The sequence below is a fragment of the Xyrauchen texanus genome, chromosome 5, assembly GCF_025860055.1.
Source record: "Xyrauchen texanus isolate HMW12.3.18 chromosome 5, RBS_HiC_50CHRs, whole genome shotgun sequence".
Classification (NCBI taxonomy): Eukaryota; Metazoa; Chordata; class Actinopteri; order Cypriniformes; family Catostomidae; genus Xyrauchen; species Xyrauchen texanus.
Window position 1 is genome coordinate 12,157,340 of NC_068280.1, and position 13,921 is coordinate 12,171,260.

Sequence of the window (13,921 nt, forward strand, 5' to 3'; positions counted from 1 at the left end):
GAGAGCTGGCGATTCTCTTCTGGGCTCCGACCGACCCGCTGCAGAATAGACCGCTTCAGATCGGTGTAGGCCAGGAGGTTCGACGCCGGCAGCTGCTGTGCCGCAAGTTGAGCTTCCCCGGACAGGAGGGGAATCAGGCGGGCTACCCACTGTTCACGGGGCCAGCCCCAGATTTCTGCTGAGCGCTCGAACAAATCGAGGAAGGCCTCAGGATCATCTGCTGTCCCCATCTTCTGTAGCATGGGGGGGCAGCGTAGCGCGGGTGTCCGGGGTCGCGGTTGTGGGCGATGCCTCCTCCTGGCTGAGGAGGCTCCGGATGGCGAGCCGGTCCTCTGCCTGAGCCCGCATGATTTAAAAAAACCGGCGATCCTGGTCCTGCCGGAGCTCAAGCAGGGATTGCTGATGGCCTTGATGCAGCGTCGCGAGGGACTGGAGGACTTCTGCCAGCTGGGAGGACTCTATGGGGCGACCACTTTCCATGCTTCCTTTAAAGTCCCGGGTTTCGGCACCAGTGTAAGGCTTCTCACAGGAAGGAGGACAGGAAGCAGGTCTTCAGTACAAGGTAAGCTTTTAATTCCCTTTGTTTTTATAACACAATACACACAATATAATACAAGCGCACTGAGTTGGCTTGTCGTCTCTCTCCGACTGGAGGCTCTGTGTCTGCTTTTATGCCGCTCTCCTCGTGCTCACTGGAATTAGAGACAGGTGTTAGGCATAATTTAGCTCAGGTGTAAGCGCCCTTACCGCTTTCCTCTCCCTGACGGGCACTTGACCACGCCCCCGCTGCCACAGTAATGTGTCAGTGTTGGTTCAGAGAAGTTGTTTTCTCGTATAATGATGCTTTAATGACTGAATTTCCATGAACAAAAATGTATGACCGCATGCAAATCCATGTTTTGCTATCCTGTCATTAGATAACTTAAAGATACAGCAGACTGATCACACTGTGAATTCGACAACAGTAGGTTGAAAGTTCTGCTGCAGAAATCAATCTGTGCATACCCAAATGTATTCCACTGCCCCCAGTGGCCAAAGCTGGAAGTGTTTTGGTGAAAAGTGACAGCAAAAGATAGTTCCACTTTTAGTTGTAAATGACACAATTCAACAAGAAAGAAAATTTTATTAACCCTAATCCTTAACCCAATCCTAAACCCAACTGTCAGGAGTAAAAATGTACTTTTAGAGCAAAAATCCAACTTCCAAATTGCGCTCACCATTGTTTGTGAACACAATTACTATCTGGTTTTCATGGAACCAGCACTCATGTCAAAGAGATTCCGAGCACAACACGTTTTTTAGCAGCGCCACGGTGAAAGGTAAGCACATTTTAATTAATGGCAAAATGTCTGATTGGGATGCCGTTTGTCAGTAATTCGGGAGATGGGGTATAGGGCTTGTAAGAAATCAAGAGTTCATGGCAAATTTGCTGCAAAATTGCCACAAATTCCTGACTGATTATTTATATATGTAAATTTGCAAAATTGTCAATTGTTGCCAAAGGTTTTCTGCAGGTTTACCACTACTGGTGAAGAGCTGCAAACTGTTGGCAAACATTTACGTTGAACCACAATCTCATTTGAAAATAATGTGTGGCACATTTGTGGCAAGTTTGCGGCTAGTTTGCCAGAACTCCAGATTTTTGTAAGGGTTGATATCAAGTGGCAGAAGTACAATAATTGTTTTGCATACAAAGGGAACAAAAATGTCCTTAAAATAAAGCATAGATATTCATTAATATTACTATGAACTGCATAGCCCCAACAATAATGCAAAACTGCCAATTTGGCAAAGGCTTAGTAGGAAAATGTTTGTGAAAATTCCATTGCTTTCCTTTGAGAAACTCAACAGGATTGTCTTTAAGTTTTAAGCATTTGGTTTCTAAATGTCTTTTCAATTTGTTTTCATGCTCATATAGCCAATTCATCACACAAAACACATTGAGGTTGACATGTTGATCCTTGTTGCAAGTGATCCCGTATTTAACATCGTCTGGGTCATATTGTTTTTACCTTGCATAGTTTCCTCTAGGTGTTTGATGATGAGAGCAGTTCAGACTGTCCATGTTGGAATTTGTCTAATCTAGATTTGCACCAAAGTTCATAACCCTATGTATTTTGTGATCCTAAATGGCTAGTTGCATTTTATTATTTGCATTTAGCATTGTTTCCCCTATTGTCTGTGGCCCTATCAGAACAGACCTGAGACCCACCAGTTTAGGTTACACAGCAAAAGTTGGTTTATCCCAATAGGGCTTTTATATAAATGCCTGATTTTGTGCACTCAAAGTATCACTGGATCCACATGCAGAGTACAAATGCTTTCTGGTATAATTACCAAGCAGGACAGTCCTGAGTCACTCTGTGGCTCAGATTAATAATACTCAGAAAAGGGAAAAGATACACACATTAATAGTGTGTGTGTGTGATACAAAACACATCTTTCAAGGGCACTCCGTTTGTTTTCACCCATGATGACCAGTAATCAGAGTCTGGTGTGTTCTTCTGCCCTGCAAGTTAATGCAACAGTGTACATACATATTGTTGCCCCAGGCGACACTGACAGGTCTCTGCGTGAGGTCTCACTGTTACAATGTACTGTGATGTAAACGTACCATTTGAGCTTGCGAGTTCAAACAGCACAGATCAAAATGCAGAGCTGATTACACTCTTGTTTGCATAGTTTATGTTTAGAATATGCAGTCATGGACACAATATACTGCATATATACACACCCATAAATATAGTTAAATCATAATAGTTTTTCTGAAGTGAAAACATCTCAGTACCATGGAAAAAGTGGACAGTGTTGGGGAACTTTTTTGAAACCATCCAATTATATTTGCAGTTCAGAAATTGCTTACAGCAGGTTTAACAAATATCACAATAAAAGATCTGTAGAGTCTTAATGTCTTAAATTGATATTTGACACACAAATGAAAAATTCTCTCATCATTGACACCCTTATGCCATCCCAGATGTGTGTGACTTTCTTCTGCTGGTCCATACAATGCAAGTTAATGGTGACCAAAACTTTCAAGCTAAAAAAGCACATAAAGGGCAGACTCCAGTAAATCCATGTCTTCAGAAGCAATGTAATAGTTGTGGGTGAGAAACAGATCAATATTTAAGTCCTTTATTACTATAAATTCTCCTCCCTTCCCAGTGGGTGGTGATATGCATTGACAACGCTAATCACCAAAAACTAAAGAATGTGGAAGTGAAAGTGGAGATTTATAGTACAGAAAGGACTTGAATATTGATCCGTTTCTCACCCACACTTATTTCATTTCTGAAGATCCACTGGAGTTCAGATTACTTTTATGTTGCCTTCATGCTTTTTGCAACTTCAAAGTTTTGGTCATCATTTACTAGCATTGTATGGATCTACAGTTCTGAAATATTATTCTAAAAATGTTCAGCAGAATAAATAAAATCATTAACATCTGGGATGGCATAAGGGTGAGTGTAATGAAGCAAGTTGGGATCCATCTGCGGTGATTTATTATCAACAGAACACAAGTTGTACAGGCAGGGTCAAAGGCAGGCAAACAGAGAATATAGTAGGCAGGCAGAAGAGTAACTAGAACAGGCAGAGGTCTGGGCAGGCAGCAAACAATGGTAGAACGGAACAGGCAAGAGATAAACAAGGCAGGCGGCAAACTAGCAAGGTCTAAACAACAGGCTGGAACGGTACACAGAATAGCTGGAATGGTAAACAGAGGGTAACTTGCTTGGTAACATAGCCGGAGCAAACAAGACTTCGCAATGAATGAATGAACTGAGCGGCTATAAATAGAGCGTGGGAAACAGGGAACAGCTGTAGAGTAATCAGACCTAGGTATGCGGGTTTATGGGAAATGTAGTTCTAGCGATCAATACTCCGGTGAATCAGATCTCCGATGACTGGAGAGGGTGGCGCTCTCTGTGTTCGTGACAGTGAGTAAATGATTGGAGAATTTTCCTTTTTGATTGAACTATCCCTTTTTATTCATATAGAACATGTTAAAGTTAAGTTAAAAGGTTGATTTTTGTGTTTTATTTGTTTATTTGTAACAGCATGGTATTTGCAAACGTTTTTGCATGACTCTATCTGTATGTTCCATGCCTAATATCATGTATTTTCGCATAAGGTATGTGTGTTTTTGCATTTGTGGTAGTCTGCATATGTTCATCCTAATAATTTGACTGTCTCTTTAAAATCTGTACTCACAACAGGACCGAGATCTACGGCCAGAGGAAATTGAAGGTACAGAGATGTCCAACATCACTGATATGCTTTATATCTTTACACTAAATGTTTTCAGTGATGAATCAACCCATAAACCAAAACAATGATTCCCATATGGAGTCTGTTAGCCCTTTCCCTCCATTCTCATGGATTTTTCCTATTACCTCTCTCTATAAATGTCTCTATACAGTGCCCCAAATAGTAATTGGACACTTAAAACGTATGTATGTCATTGTTAAGAAATGTTGTTATCTAATGCAATTACGTTTTCACATTTTGAAGTGTGGCTAAAACATCCAGATGCTTTTAGAAGCCCCTGTCTATGTATAATCTTATCCAAGTCCCTTGAATACCTGAAAGTGGTTACTGTACCCTTATCCTTCAGTATCCTCTCGCTGCACTTTGCTGACAGACAGCAACAAACTCTCGTTCACACACTCTTTAATACTCTCTCTCTTTCTCTGCTTTCAGAGCTGAAAGAAGCCTTCAAAGAGTTTGACAAAGATAAGGATGGCTTCATTAGCTGTAAGGATCTAGGCGAGTGTATGAGGACGATGGGCTACATGCCCACAGAGATGGAGCTGATTGAACTCAGTCAGCAGATTTGTGAGTTACACCCTTATCATATCATTGAAATTAAAGTGATAGTTCGCCCAAAAAATTTAATTCTCTCATAATTTACTCACCTTTATGCCATCCCAGAAGTGTATGGTTTTCTTTCTTCTGCTGAACACAATTTTTTTTAGAAGAAAATCTCCACTCTGTTGGTCCAAATGAATGGTTACTTTGAAGGTCCAAAAAGCATATAAAGGCAATATAAAATTAATCCATATGACTCTTATGGTTATGGTTAAATCCATATCTTCAAAAGTGATATGATAGGTGTGAGTGTGAAACAGATCAATATTTAAATCCTTTTTACAATAAATTCTCCTCCCTGCCCAGTAGGTGGCAGTATATATATTTTAAACATTGATCCATTTCTCACCCACATTTATAACATCACTGCTGAAGATATGGATTTAAACACTGAAGTTCACATCTACCTTGGTGTGGTTTGAGGCTTCAAGAACACAGAGGGAGTCACAAACGAGGGTATGGAGTATGTCAGCAAACTTATGGCATTGTTCATCTCAACTCTACTCGTGGGTGGGATTATAGGCTGATCATAATAGTTGCACCGCCTCTACTGCCATGACATCATCTTAAATTCGACACAAAATATTAAACAATAACACGACCACTAGCGGTTAGCTACTAGCTCATTGTGCTGCATAAAGCAGTTGTTGCATGGTGATTTTACATAAGTGTAACCGTTAAATTGGCCTGGTTGTTTCAGACGTAAGTTTTCCAGAAGATGTTCAACTAAATAAAGTGAAGCTTTCAAGCAGAATATAGAGTTAACGTACCATCCTCCATCGTGGACTCCAGCCGTGGCTGAGTCCAGGGCACTCTCCCTCCCATTGATCATTGGTCTAGATAGCATCCATTTGGTCAAACCACTTCCACTTTTCCTTGAGTGTTCTGTAGTCACTTGAAATTTTTTTTTACTTTTCCCTACACTGTTGGTAGGTCAGGTGGTAGCTGTGTCTCAGCTGTGCGGCCAACGGCTGAGACACTTCCTGAAAGACTTGTTCGTTTGTCACTAACGAGAGGAACGTCTGCACCTCGTTTATTGACCACGGCATGGTTTTGCACACAGCCATTTCTTTTTACAATTCGAAAGTCACGTGAACAAATGATGTGAACAAAAAAAACCTTGGTGTCCCCTCTTGAGAATTGTTATGTTTATTGTCCCCCCAACATTTTGATGAAATTTTCGCCCCTGCACCTGGCACCTCAGACATTTCTATCCAACTTAACTCTGCTGCAGAGCACTTCACCCAGTCAGCAATCCTCTGCTACTCATACTTCTCCGTTTTAAACATTGAGTCAATGGTTAGATGGTTTGGTCCATTCTTTGTATCCAGGAAAACAATGTTAAGCACTAGTTAGTACCTTTTTGCAGTCCTCTTTGTTCTTTTCTCACTCCAGTGGCATTCCTGATTTCACACGTACACTGGGCAAGCACTAGCACTAACTCTGTTCACCCCACACTTATTTCACATGTTGTCTCACACTTCTGTCTCACACACCTGGTGCACTCAAATGAGCAGCCATTTTGTACTCTCAGGTTTGGGATTGTGGCGGATCCTTAAAGTGACAGGTCACATTTTCTCTCTGCCACACTCTTTGTAATACTCTAAAGCAAGTCTGTTGGCTAAAATGTATGATTTGTATTTATTTTTTTGGTTACAAATTACATGTTGTCATGAATGTAACTACAACAGACAATAAATTTGAGTGCTTCCATTTTGCTCGAGTTCGTTGTGCATGAGCATCCTCATTGCCACAGCATGGTATTGTATCCGTTGTGTGGGACGGATACTCCTAGTCAGGGTAAGAGCATTCTGCACAAATGATTGGAAAAAATTACAGTTACACATTAAAAACTAGTCCATTAATGTATAGAAAGGCCATGGAGCTTTGTGATGTCTTACCACCAGTAGCACAAAAGTCCCACAACTGTTCATCTTTTTGTGATGTGTAGCAGAGAGCACCAATTCTCCAGTATCCTTGCAACTCTTTTATTATAATTATTATAATTATTGTTGTGCTCCTGTATTTCACATCCCATACGTTTACCATTCCTGAGTAAATAAGTGAAACACACATCCTTTTACAGGGTTAGCATAATTATTTTAAATATTAACATAATGTGAAACCAAATTATTGGCATAGCAGATCTTGTACACTGTGTAATATAGGATATTAATTTATGGTCTGTGCTCCTAAGATCATCTAATATGATTCATGTTTTATAAATACACTCTCTGTACAACTGATCTTTTATAGTGTCTGTTTGGATCTGTCATGTAACATAAAGAGTAAATGTTTTGATGACACGTTTCAGTCAAGGAACTTTAGCCATGTCAGCCATGTTAGCTATAAAGCTAATGATCAGGACACTCTACAAATGGGCACTACACGAATATAACCAAGAGAAAATTATACAAACCTTAAATCACAGTATTCCTCTTTAAAAGTTTGCAGCCTTGGATTATTTGTAAGTGCTTGATTCCATGCTCATGAGAGCGCTGTGACTCTGGTAAAATGAAGCGTGATTGGTTGAAGATAGAACATGCTCCGATTGGTCTGAGTAATGTGGCTGTTTTCTGATTAGCTTGAGTAGACGATGGGTGGACTCCACCTCCCTTTTAGATTTGTGTGCACGTTTTGGCGCTAGATTTGTTTCAGAATTGACAAATGCATGTAGCGATCCGCAAATGCACAGAAAGCGATCAGCAAATAAATGCGCATGATTCACAAATGAATGCTGGACTGAGTTGTGTTTGTGAGTTAAAAACTATTTTTGTAAATAATTTTTTTATTTGCAAATCTCATTTTATTAATTTGTGAATTCACTTTGTTTTTGTGAAACTCCTAACATATATTTATAAATCTCATTCTTTTTAGTTGTGAATTCATTCACTTTATTTGTGAACCAACTTTCTATTTGTGAATCTCTTTCCATTTGTATGTTAATATGCAACAATTCTATCTCCATAGTATAAGAACATGATCACACACACATACACAGTATTTTATGAATCACATCAAAATTCAGTCTATTGAAATTTTTTATGTTAATACACTCATGCTGTACTTCATTGTTATTTCATTGATCTCCATGTGACAGGGAAATGGAGAGAAAGTCATGAGCCGCCAATTTGTATGTGTGTGTGTGTGTGTTTGTGGGCAGGTTTAAGTTACGAGGACATTTTTTAGGTTACAAACTGGTAATTACAAGGGTATTATGCTATAAATGTGCTTTATGAGGACATTTCTAGTGTCCCCATAATTTAAATCGCTTAAAAAACATACTAAACTGTAAGTAAATGAAAATGTAAAAATGCACAATGTTTTTTGTGAGGGTTAGGGGATAGAATCTATAGTTTGTACAGTATAAAAATCATTATGTCTATGGAGAGTCCTCATAATGATAGCTTCACCAACATATACTACAATACTTTTTACCAAAGGTAAAAGTAAAACGATAAAATGGACAGTAACCATAAAACAAATTATGCAATTTTTCACAAGAAAACACATCCCGAAATTAAACTGTATTCTCTCACTACCCCACTATACTGATATAAGTTTATGGTAAATATTATTTATTAAACAACGAGTCTGTTGAATGCTTGATTCTGATTGGTAGGCAGGTGTTCTAAGGCGTGCAATTATTTTTCAAGTAAACTCACGGCTATAAATTAGTTCCAAGTCTTCTCATAACGGTTCCATATCACTTTGCCAAATTATTTCAGTTATTTCAAAGAACCCTACAGGCTACCACAACAAAATAACAAATTAAAACAAAGTCATTGATTAAAGTAAATTGGTTAAGAACATCAAAATGTCTAAAATATCCTGCATTTGTTTCAATTTCGGTGTTCCCTCGTCACACATCAGGCCTGGCTCCACAGTGGGGCCTGGGTGGGCCTGGCCCACCCAATCATGAACTTGGCTCATGAACCCACTCCTCCAACTGTTTGGCTCACCCAGCGAGTCCGATGGCCCACCTTACATTTTAGAGTTGGAGCCGGGCCTGTCTCACATGCTCACACTCTCTCATACACACACACGCTCAAACACACACACACACACGTGCTCACACACATTCATGCGTACGTGCATGCACACACATACACGCTCACACACACACATGCTCTCTCCGCTGCTAGTTCTAATGTGAAGTATTCGAAGGCTTGAAGTATATCAAAGCTAGATACACTTGATCACTACAGCAGTTTCTATATTATCTGAACTATCTGTGAGAAACACCCTTGTGCCCCCTCACACACACACATATCCTGTGGACACACAGACATTATACGAGTAACACACAAACTTAAGGCCCAAACATACTAGTGAGAGAAAAACAGAGTCCTCATGTCATCGCACTCCTGCATCTCAGTGGCGATGAAAAAAGTTAAGGTTTACAACGGGAATATTGCGACACGTACCTTGGCGATTTTGAAGCGATGTTAATTCTGATGAGCGCTGCAACAACAAAGATAATCCCAGAAGCGAGATATCTCATTTTCGCTCTTTCAATCTCTCAAATACAAACTCACACACACGCACAAACACACATCCTTATTACTCCAGTAGGTCTTCGAGTAAAGCTGCGCAAGCCTCCAATCCTCCCTTGCTAGTTCTGAAGTGACGTTTTCGAATTAGCAACGAAGGCTCGGACTGTATTAAAGCAAGATGCTGAATATGTGGTAAAAGAAAGTAGTTCCTCTCATAAGAGCATTTTAGGGATGAAAAACAGAAAATGTCTTGAAGATAAAACCCTGAACGATGTCTTAAGGTGTGATAACCGTGGTATAAGCGGAATAATTGACTCCGGCCCATTAAATTGTTTAAAAATAATGTTCACCAGAGGTTTAACGTCACTCCGCTGCGTGTCGCGACCGCATTACCATATCGGGTGTGCATTATTTTTAGACTATTAAATGGTCCGTAGTCAATTATAGGCCTACCTTACATATCTGTGATGTGTGTATTGAAAAGCCTTGGCTAAAATTTCTGTCTGTTCATGGTACAGGTTTACATATGCTTTATTCCTTTTCAGTGCAGTTTAGAATGTTTTTGGGCCATTTAATACGATTTTAATCTAGTTTAATCATCCATAAATTCTGGGATTTCATAGAGGTTTTGAGCAAATAATAAATGCCGAATCCACGAACAAGACCAGGCATCTCACAGCGCTGTTTACGATAGTCTGCACGGCTGGGCACTCGAGGCTGGTCCACGAGTAAAATGCATGTCTCTGCGCTGATCTGACCATTGAGAATTGAGCCGCGCTGACTGATCCAGGTAGAGCTGTTTCTTTTCTCTTTTTAAACGTTTGCCATTTGATATTTCTCATGCGCAACAAAAAACGACAGAGCACAATCAGAGAGTCTGGCAACTTTGTCACACCAGTGCAACCTCTTAAAAAGTTTAGTCGCAGACTGGAGACCTGTATTTGAACAGGACAGGCACATAAACCACACATCCAAAGTGTATGCATGATAATTCCTACATTGATGTGATAGTCAGTCAATAATGTTTGCCCGCTAGGTGGAGGTAGAGTGGACTTTGAAGACTTTGTAGACCTGATGGGCCCAAAGATGCTGGCTGAAACAGCAGACATGATTGGAGTTAAGGAACTAAGAGATGCTTTTAGAGAGGTTTGTGTTGCATGCTACTAAAACAATAATGGTATACAGAACTCATTAACCACTTTATAATAAATAAACACTTTTTTTAAGTCAGGCATTATTGTGTGTTTTATGTCTTAAAGGAATAATTCACCCAAAAATGAAAATTCTCTCATTATTCACTTACCTGATGCCATCCCAGATGTGTTTGGCTGTCTTTCTTCAGCAGAACACAAATGGAGATTTTTAGAAGATAGAGCTCTACCAGGACCTTGTAAAGGAAGCACACGGGTGCCAACACTTTGACGGTCTGAAAGTCATATATATGCAGCATAAAAGTCATTCAAGCAACACCAGAAAATCAATTAATATATTCCGAAGCGAATCGATACGTTTATGTAAACGTTTTTAACTTTTTTTTTTAACGGCGCTTCCATACTGGGCTCTGATGCGGTTTGAAACGGCCGAACTCTCGCATCAGCTGCTGGAAGGTAGCACTTTTTAAAAGTTAATAAAGTATTAATTATCCAAGTATTTTTCACACAAATGTATGTATTTGCTTTAGAAGACATTAATTGATTGACTGGAGTCATGTGGATTACTTTTATGCTGCCTAAATATGACTTTTGGACCGTCAAACTGCTGGCACCTGTGTATTTCCATCAGAAGGACCTGACAGTGCCCTATCTTCTTCTAAAAATCTTAATTTGTGTTCTGCTGAAGAATAAAGTCATACACATCTGGGATGGCATCAGTGTAAGCTTCAATTTTGGGTGAACTGTTCCTTTAAAGGTACACTCAGGCTGACCTATAGTAAATGTTTATCTATAGTTGTAAATTATCTATTGTATCATTTATGTCCCATAAATGTGTCATGCACAATAAAATGTTGCTTGTCCTTTAATTTATGGATGCATTGGCATATTTGGATTGATAAATATATACATATATTGATCCTGTTATTTATTGATATACCTATTTAATACTTATTCACATGTCACATGTTTTATTTAAATGTTTTAACTGAATTCCTTCTCTCTCTCTCTCTCTCTCTCTCTCTCTCTCTCTCTCTCTCTCAGTTTGACTCTAATGGTGATGGTCAGATCAGTCTGGCTGAACTGAGGGAAGCCTTGAAGAAGCTGATGGGAGAGCAGCTCAACCACAGAGAAATTGATGAGATACTCAGGGATGTTGACCTCAATGGAGATGGGCAGGTTGACTTTGAAGGTGAGAATTTCCCTCTTTATTGAACACAGGAAGGTTTGTGGAGAGTTGCATAGTACTTAACCCTACAACGCATATGCAACCTTAACCCTGAAAAAGCCCCAGGTAAAATCTTGATGCTCATTCTTCATTAAACTACTATTAAATTAATAATTTACATTTCTAAATGGTTGTCATATTTTTAATTTAATTCTGAAGAGTTTCACACACATTGAGTTTTGGGTGACAGTGTAAAAAAGGCTATATTACACATATATGGGCAATTTCCATGTTTGGTGGTAAAATGTCTTTACAATTCTACCTACACAAACACATACATTTAAGTACAGTGAACAAGGGGGAAACATAAACTATTTATTTATTTTTTTTCAAAAAACATTGTTATAAATTTGAAAAAAGACAACCTTAAATACTCTATTGCTGTTTGATCCTACATTGCTATATTACTCTATGTAGCAATATATGTTGTTCGAAGTGGTGTTCAAACACACTAAGATTTGGTCCAGGAGCCATTACAATTGTGTGTCCTAATCTCAGGTTGCTCCATGACTGGGTGTAATGTCATGCACTTTGGATAAAAGCATCAGCTTGCTTTACCTGCATACAACACATAAATATGAATATGGTAGCTAGCATATATTTAATTACATAATAAATGGAAACTTAATAATACCAGTGTTAAATGCATTGAATACCATAGGACACACATGGGTCATATACGACCCACATATTCAGTGGTGGATCAAAAGACCACTTCATGTAAAAAAAATTATAGTTCAAAAGTAGACGGTGAGGTGCTTTCTAGGGTTAATAATCAGTTATATGATTCCCACAGATATCTTTGTAGGGCTTTGTATCTTTTGTTTCTCAGCATAATGCAATCAATATTGAGCTAAAACTGAGAAAGCTTTTAATGTGAGACTGATAATCTGAAATGATTTTCTTTAATGCTTGCCTGTTTTGTTTTTTTAATAAATACTTTGCATTCGGGGAAACGTAATAATAATAATAAAAAGATAATAATTATGATAATGTTTTTATTATAGCCTTAAATTAATCAGATGCTTATGGATGGGTAATCTGTTTTGTGTGAGTATATATATATATATATATATATATATATATATATATATATATATATATATATATATATATATATATATATATATATATATATATATATATATATATATATATATATATATATATATATATATATATATATATATATATATATATATATATATATATATATATAAAATGCCCTTACTAGAGCTTTTTAAACATATATTGTATTGCCCACAGGACCATGCAATAGATCCACACTCTACATAACAAAAGCTATAAGAGTATGTTCTGTCAAAGTCATAATCTACTTTTGTAAAGCTAACAGAAGATGGAAATATACATTCTACCCCTAATAGTTATTGCATATTAATTGCTTTTTTATATGTGTGTAAAAACAGTCAATCATTTTTTTTAGTAGTCATATAAAATAAAATCTACATTTTGGATTGAGTCTCTATTATTTCCATTAACATGAAGTGTAAAGAATTCTGCTTCTGTATATGTCATTTATAAACATGAAAAGCTTAATCTATTTTTTCAAATTTCTCTTCACAGAGTTTGTGCGAATGATGTCTCGCTGACTTTGAGAATATACGAAAAAGTAAAAGAACAATCGGTTTGTCTCCTAATGTGAAGTGTAGCACAATACGTTACATAACTACCATGCTGTTTCTTCATCCAAACACCTTTATTTCACATATTTACTTGGTTTCATGACAAAGAGGGAAACTGTGTTCTATACATCATTTATAATTTTTTGTTCTGAAACTACAAGCTATATGATGTCCTGAAAAGAGATTAAATCAAACAAAACCAATCTTTAACTTTTGTGGTGTTAAATAATTTTCCATGTTTACACATGTGTTCAGAGTTTGAATGGTGCAAACCATAGCCAAAAGTAAAAAAATTCAATAAAATTGTTTATACATGCTATAACCTACTTGATAAATACTTCTCAATCAGTGTCTAAACACACTGATTGGACTTTCACTACCAAAAATTGTGTCTGAGATGTGCATGGTCATTGTGGACTGACAATCCAATGGATATAATTTATCAGTATTATATGTGTTTTGGACAGTAGACCATTGACTTATGGGACTATGATGTTGTTAGGACTGTTTCCTTGTGGAGGCAGGGATTTAAGT

The 13,921-nt window shown here is 37.9% G+C and overlaps 1 protein-coding gene across 2 annotated transcripts in view; it reads left to right on the forward strand.

Moving 5' to 3' along the window:
* The window catches only part of cabp2a (calcium binding protein 2a), a 42,835-nt gene extending 29,374 nt beyond the window's left edge, over window positions 1-13,461 (forward strand). For both annotated transcript variants that reach the window (XM_052126758.1, XM_052126759.1), the window contains exons 3-7: window positions 4,218-4,248; window positions 4,702-4,836; window positions 10,402-10,511; window positions 11,561-11,708; window positions 13,329-13,461. In XM_052126758.1, the coding sequence (XP_051982718.1) occupies window positions 4,218-4,248; window positions 4,702-4,836; window positions 10,402-10,511; window positions 11,561-11,708; window positions 13,329-13,354 (450 nt within the window). In that variant the 3' untranslated portion in view covers window positions 13,355-13,461. The remainder of the gene's footprint in view (window positions 1-4,217; window positions 4,249-4,701; window positions 4,837-10,401; window positions 10,512-11,560; window positions 11,709-13,328) is intronic.
* Window positions 13,462-13,921: the final 460 nt, after the last annotated feature.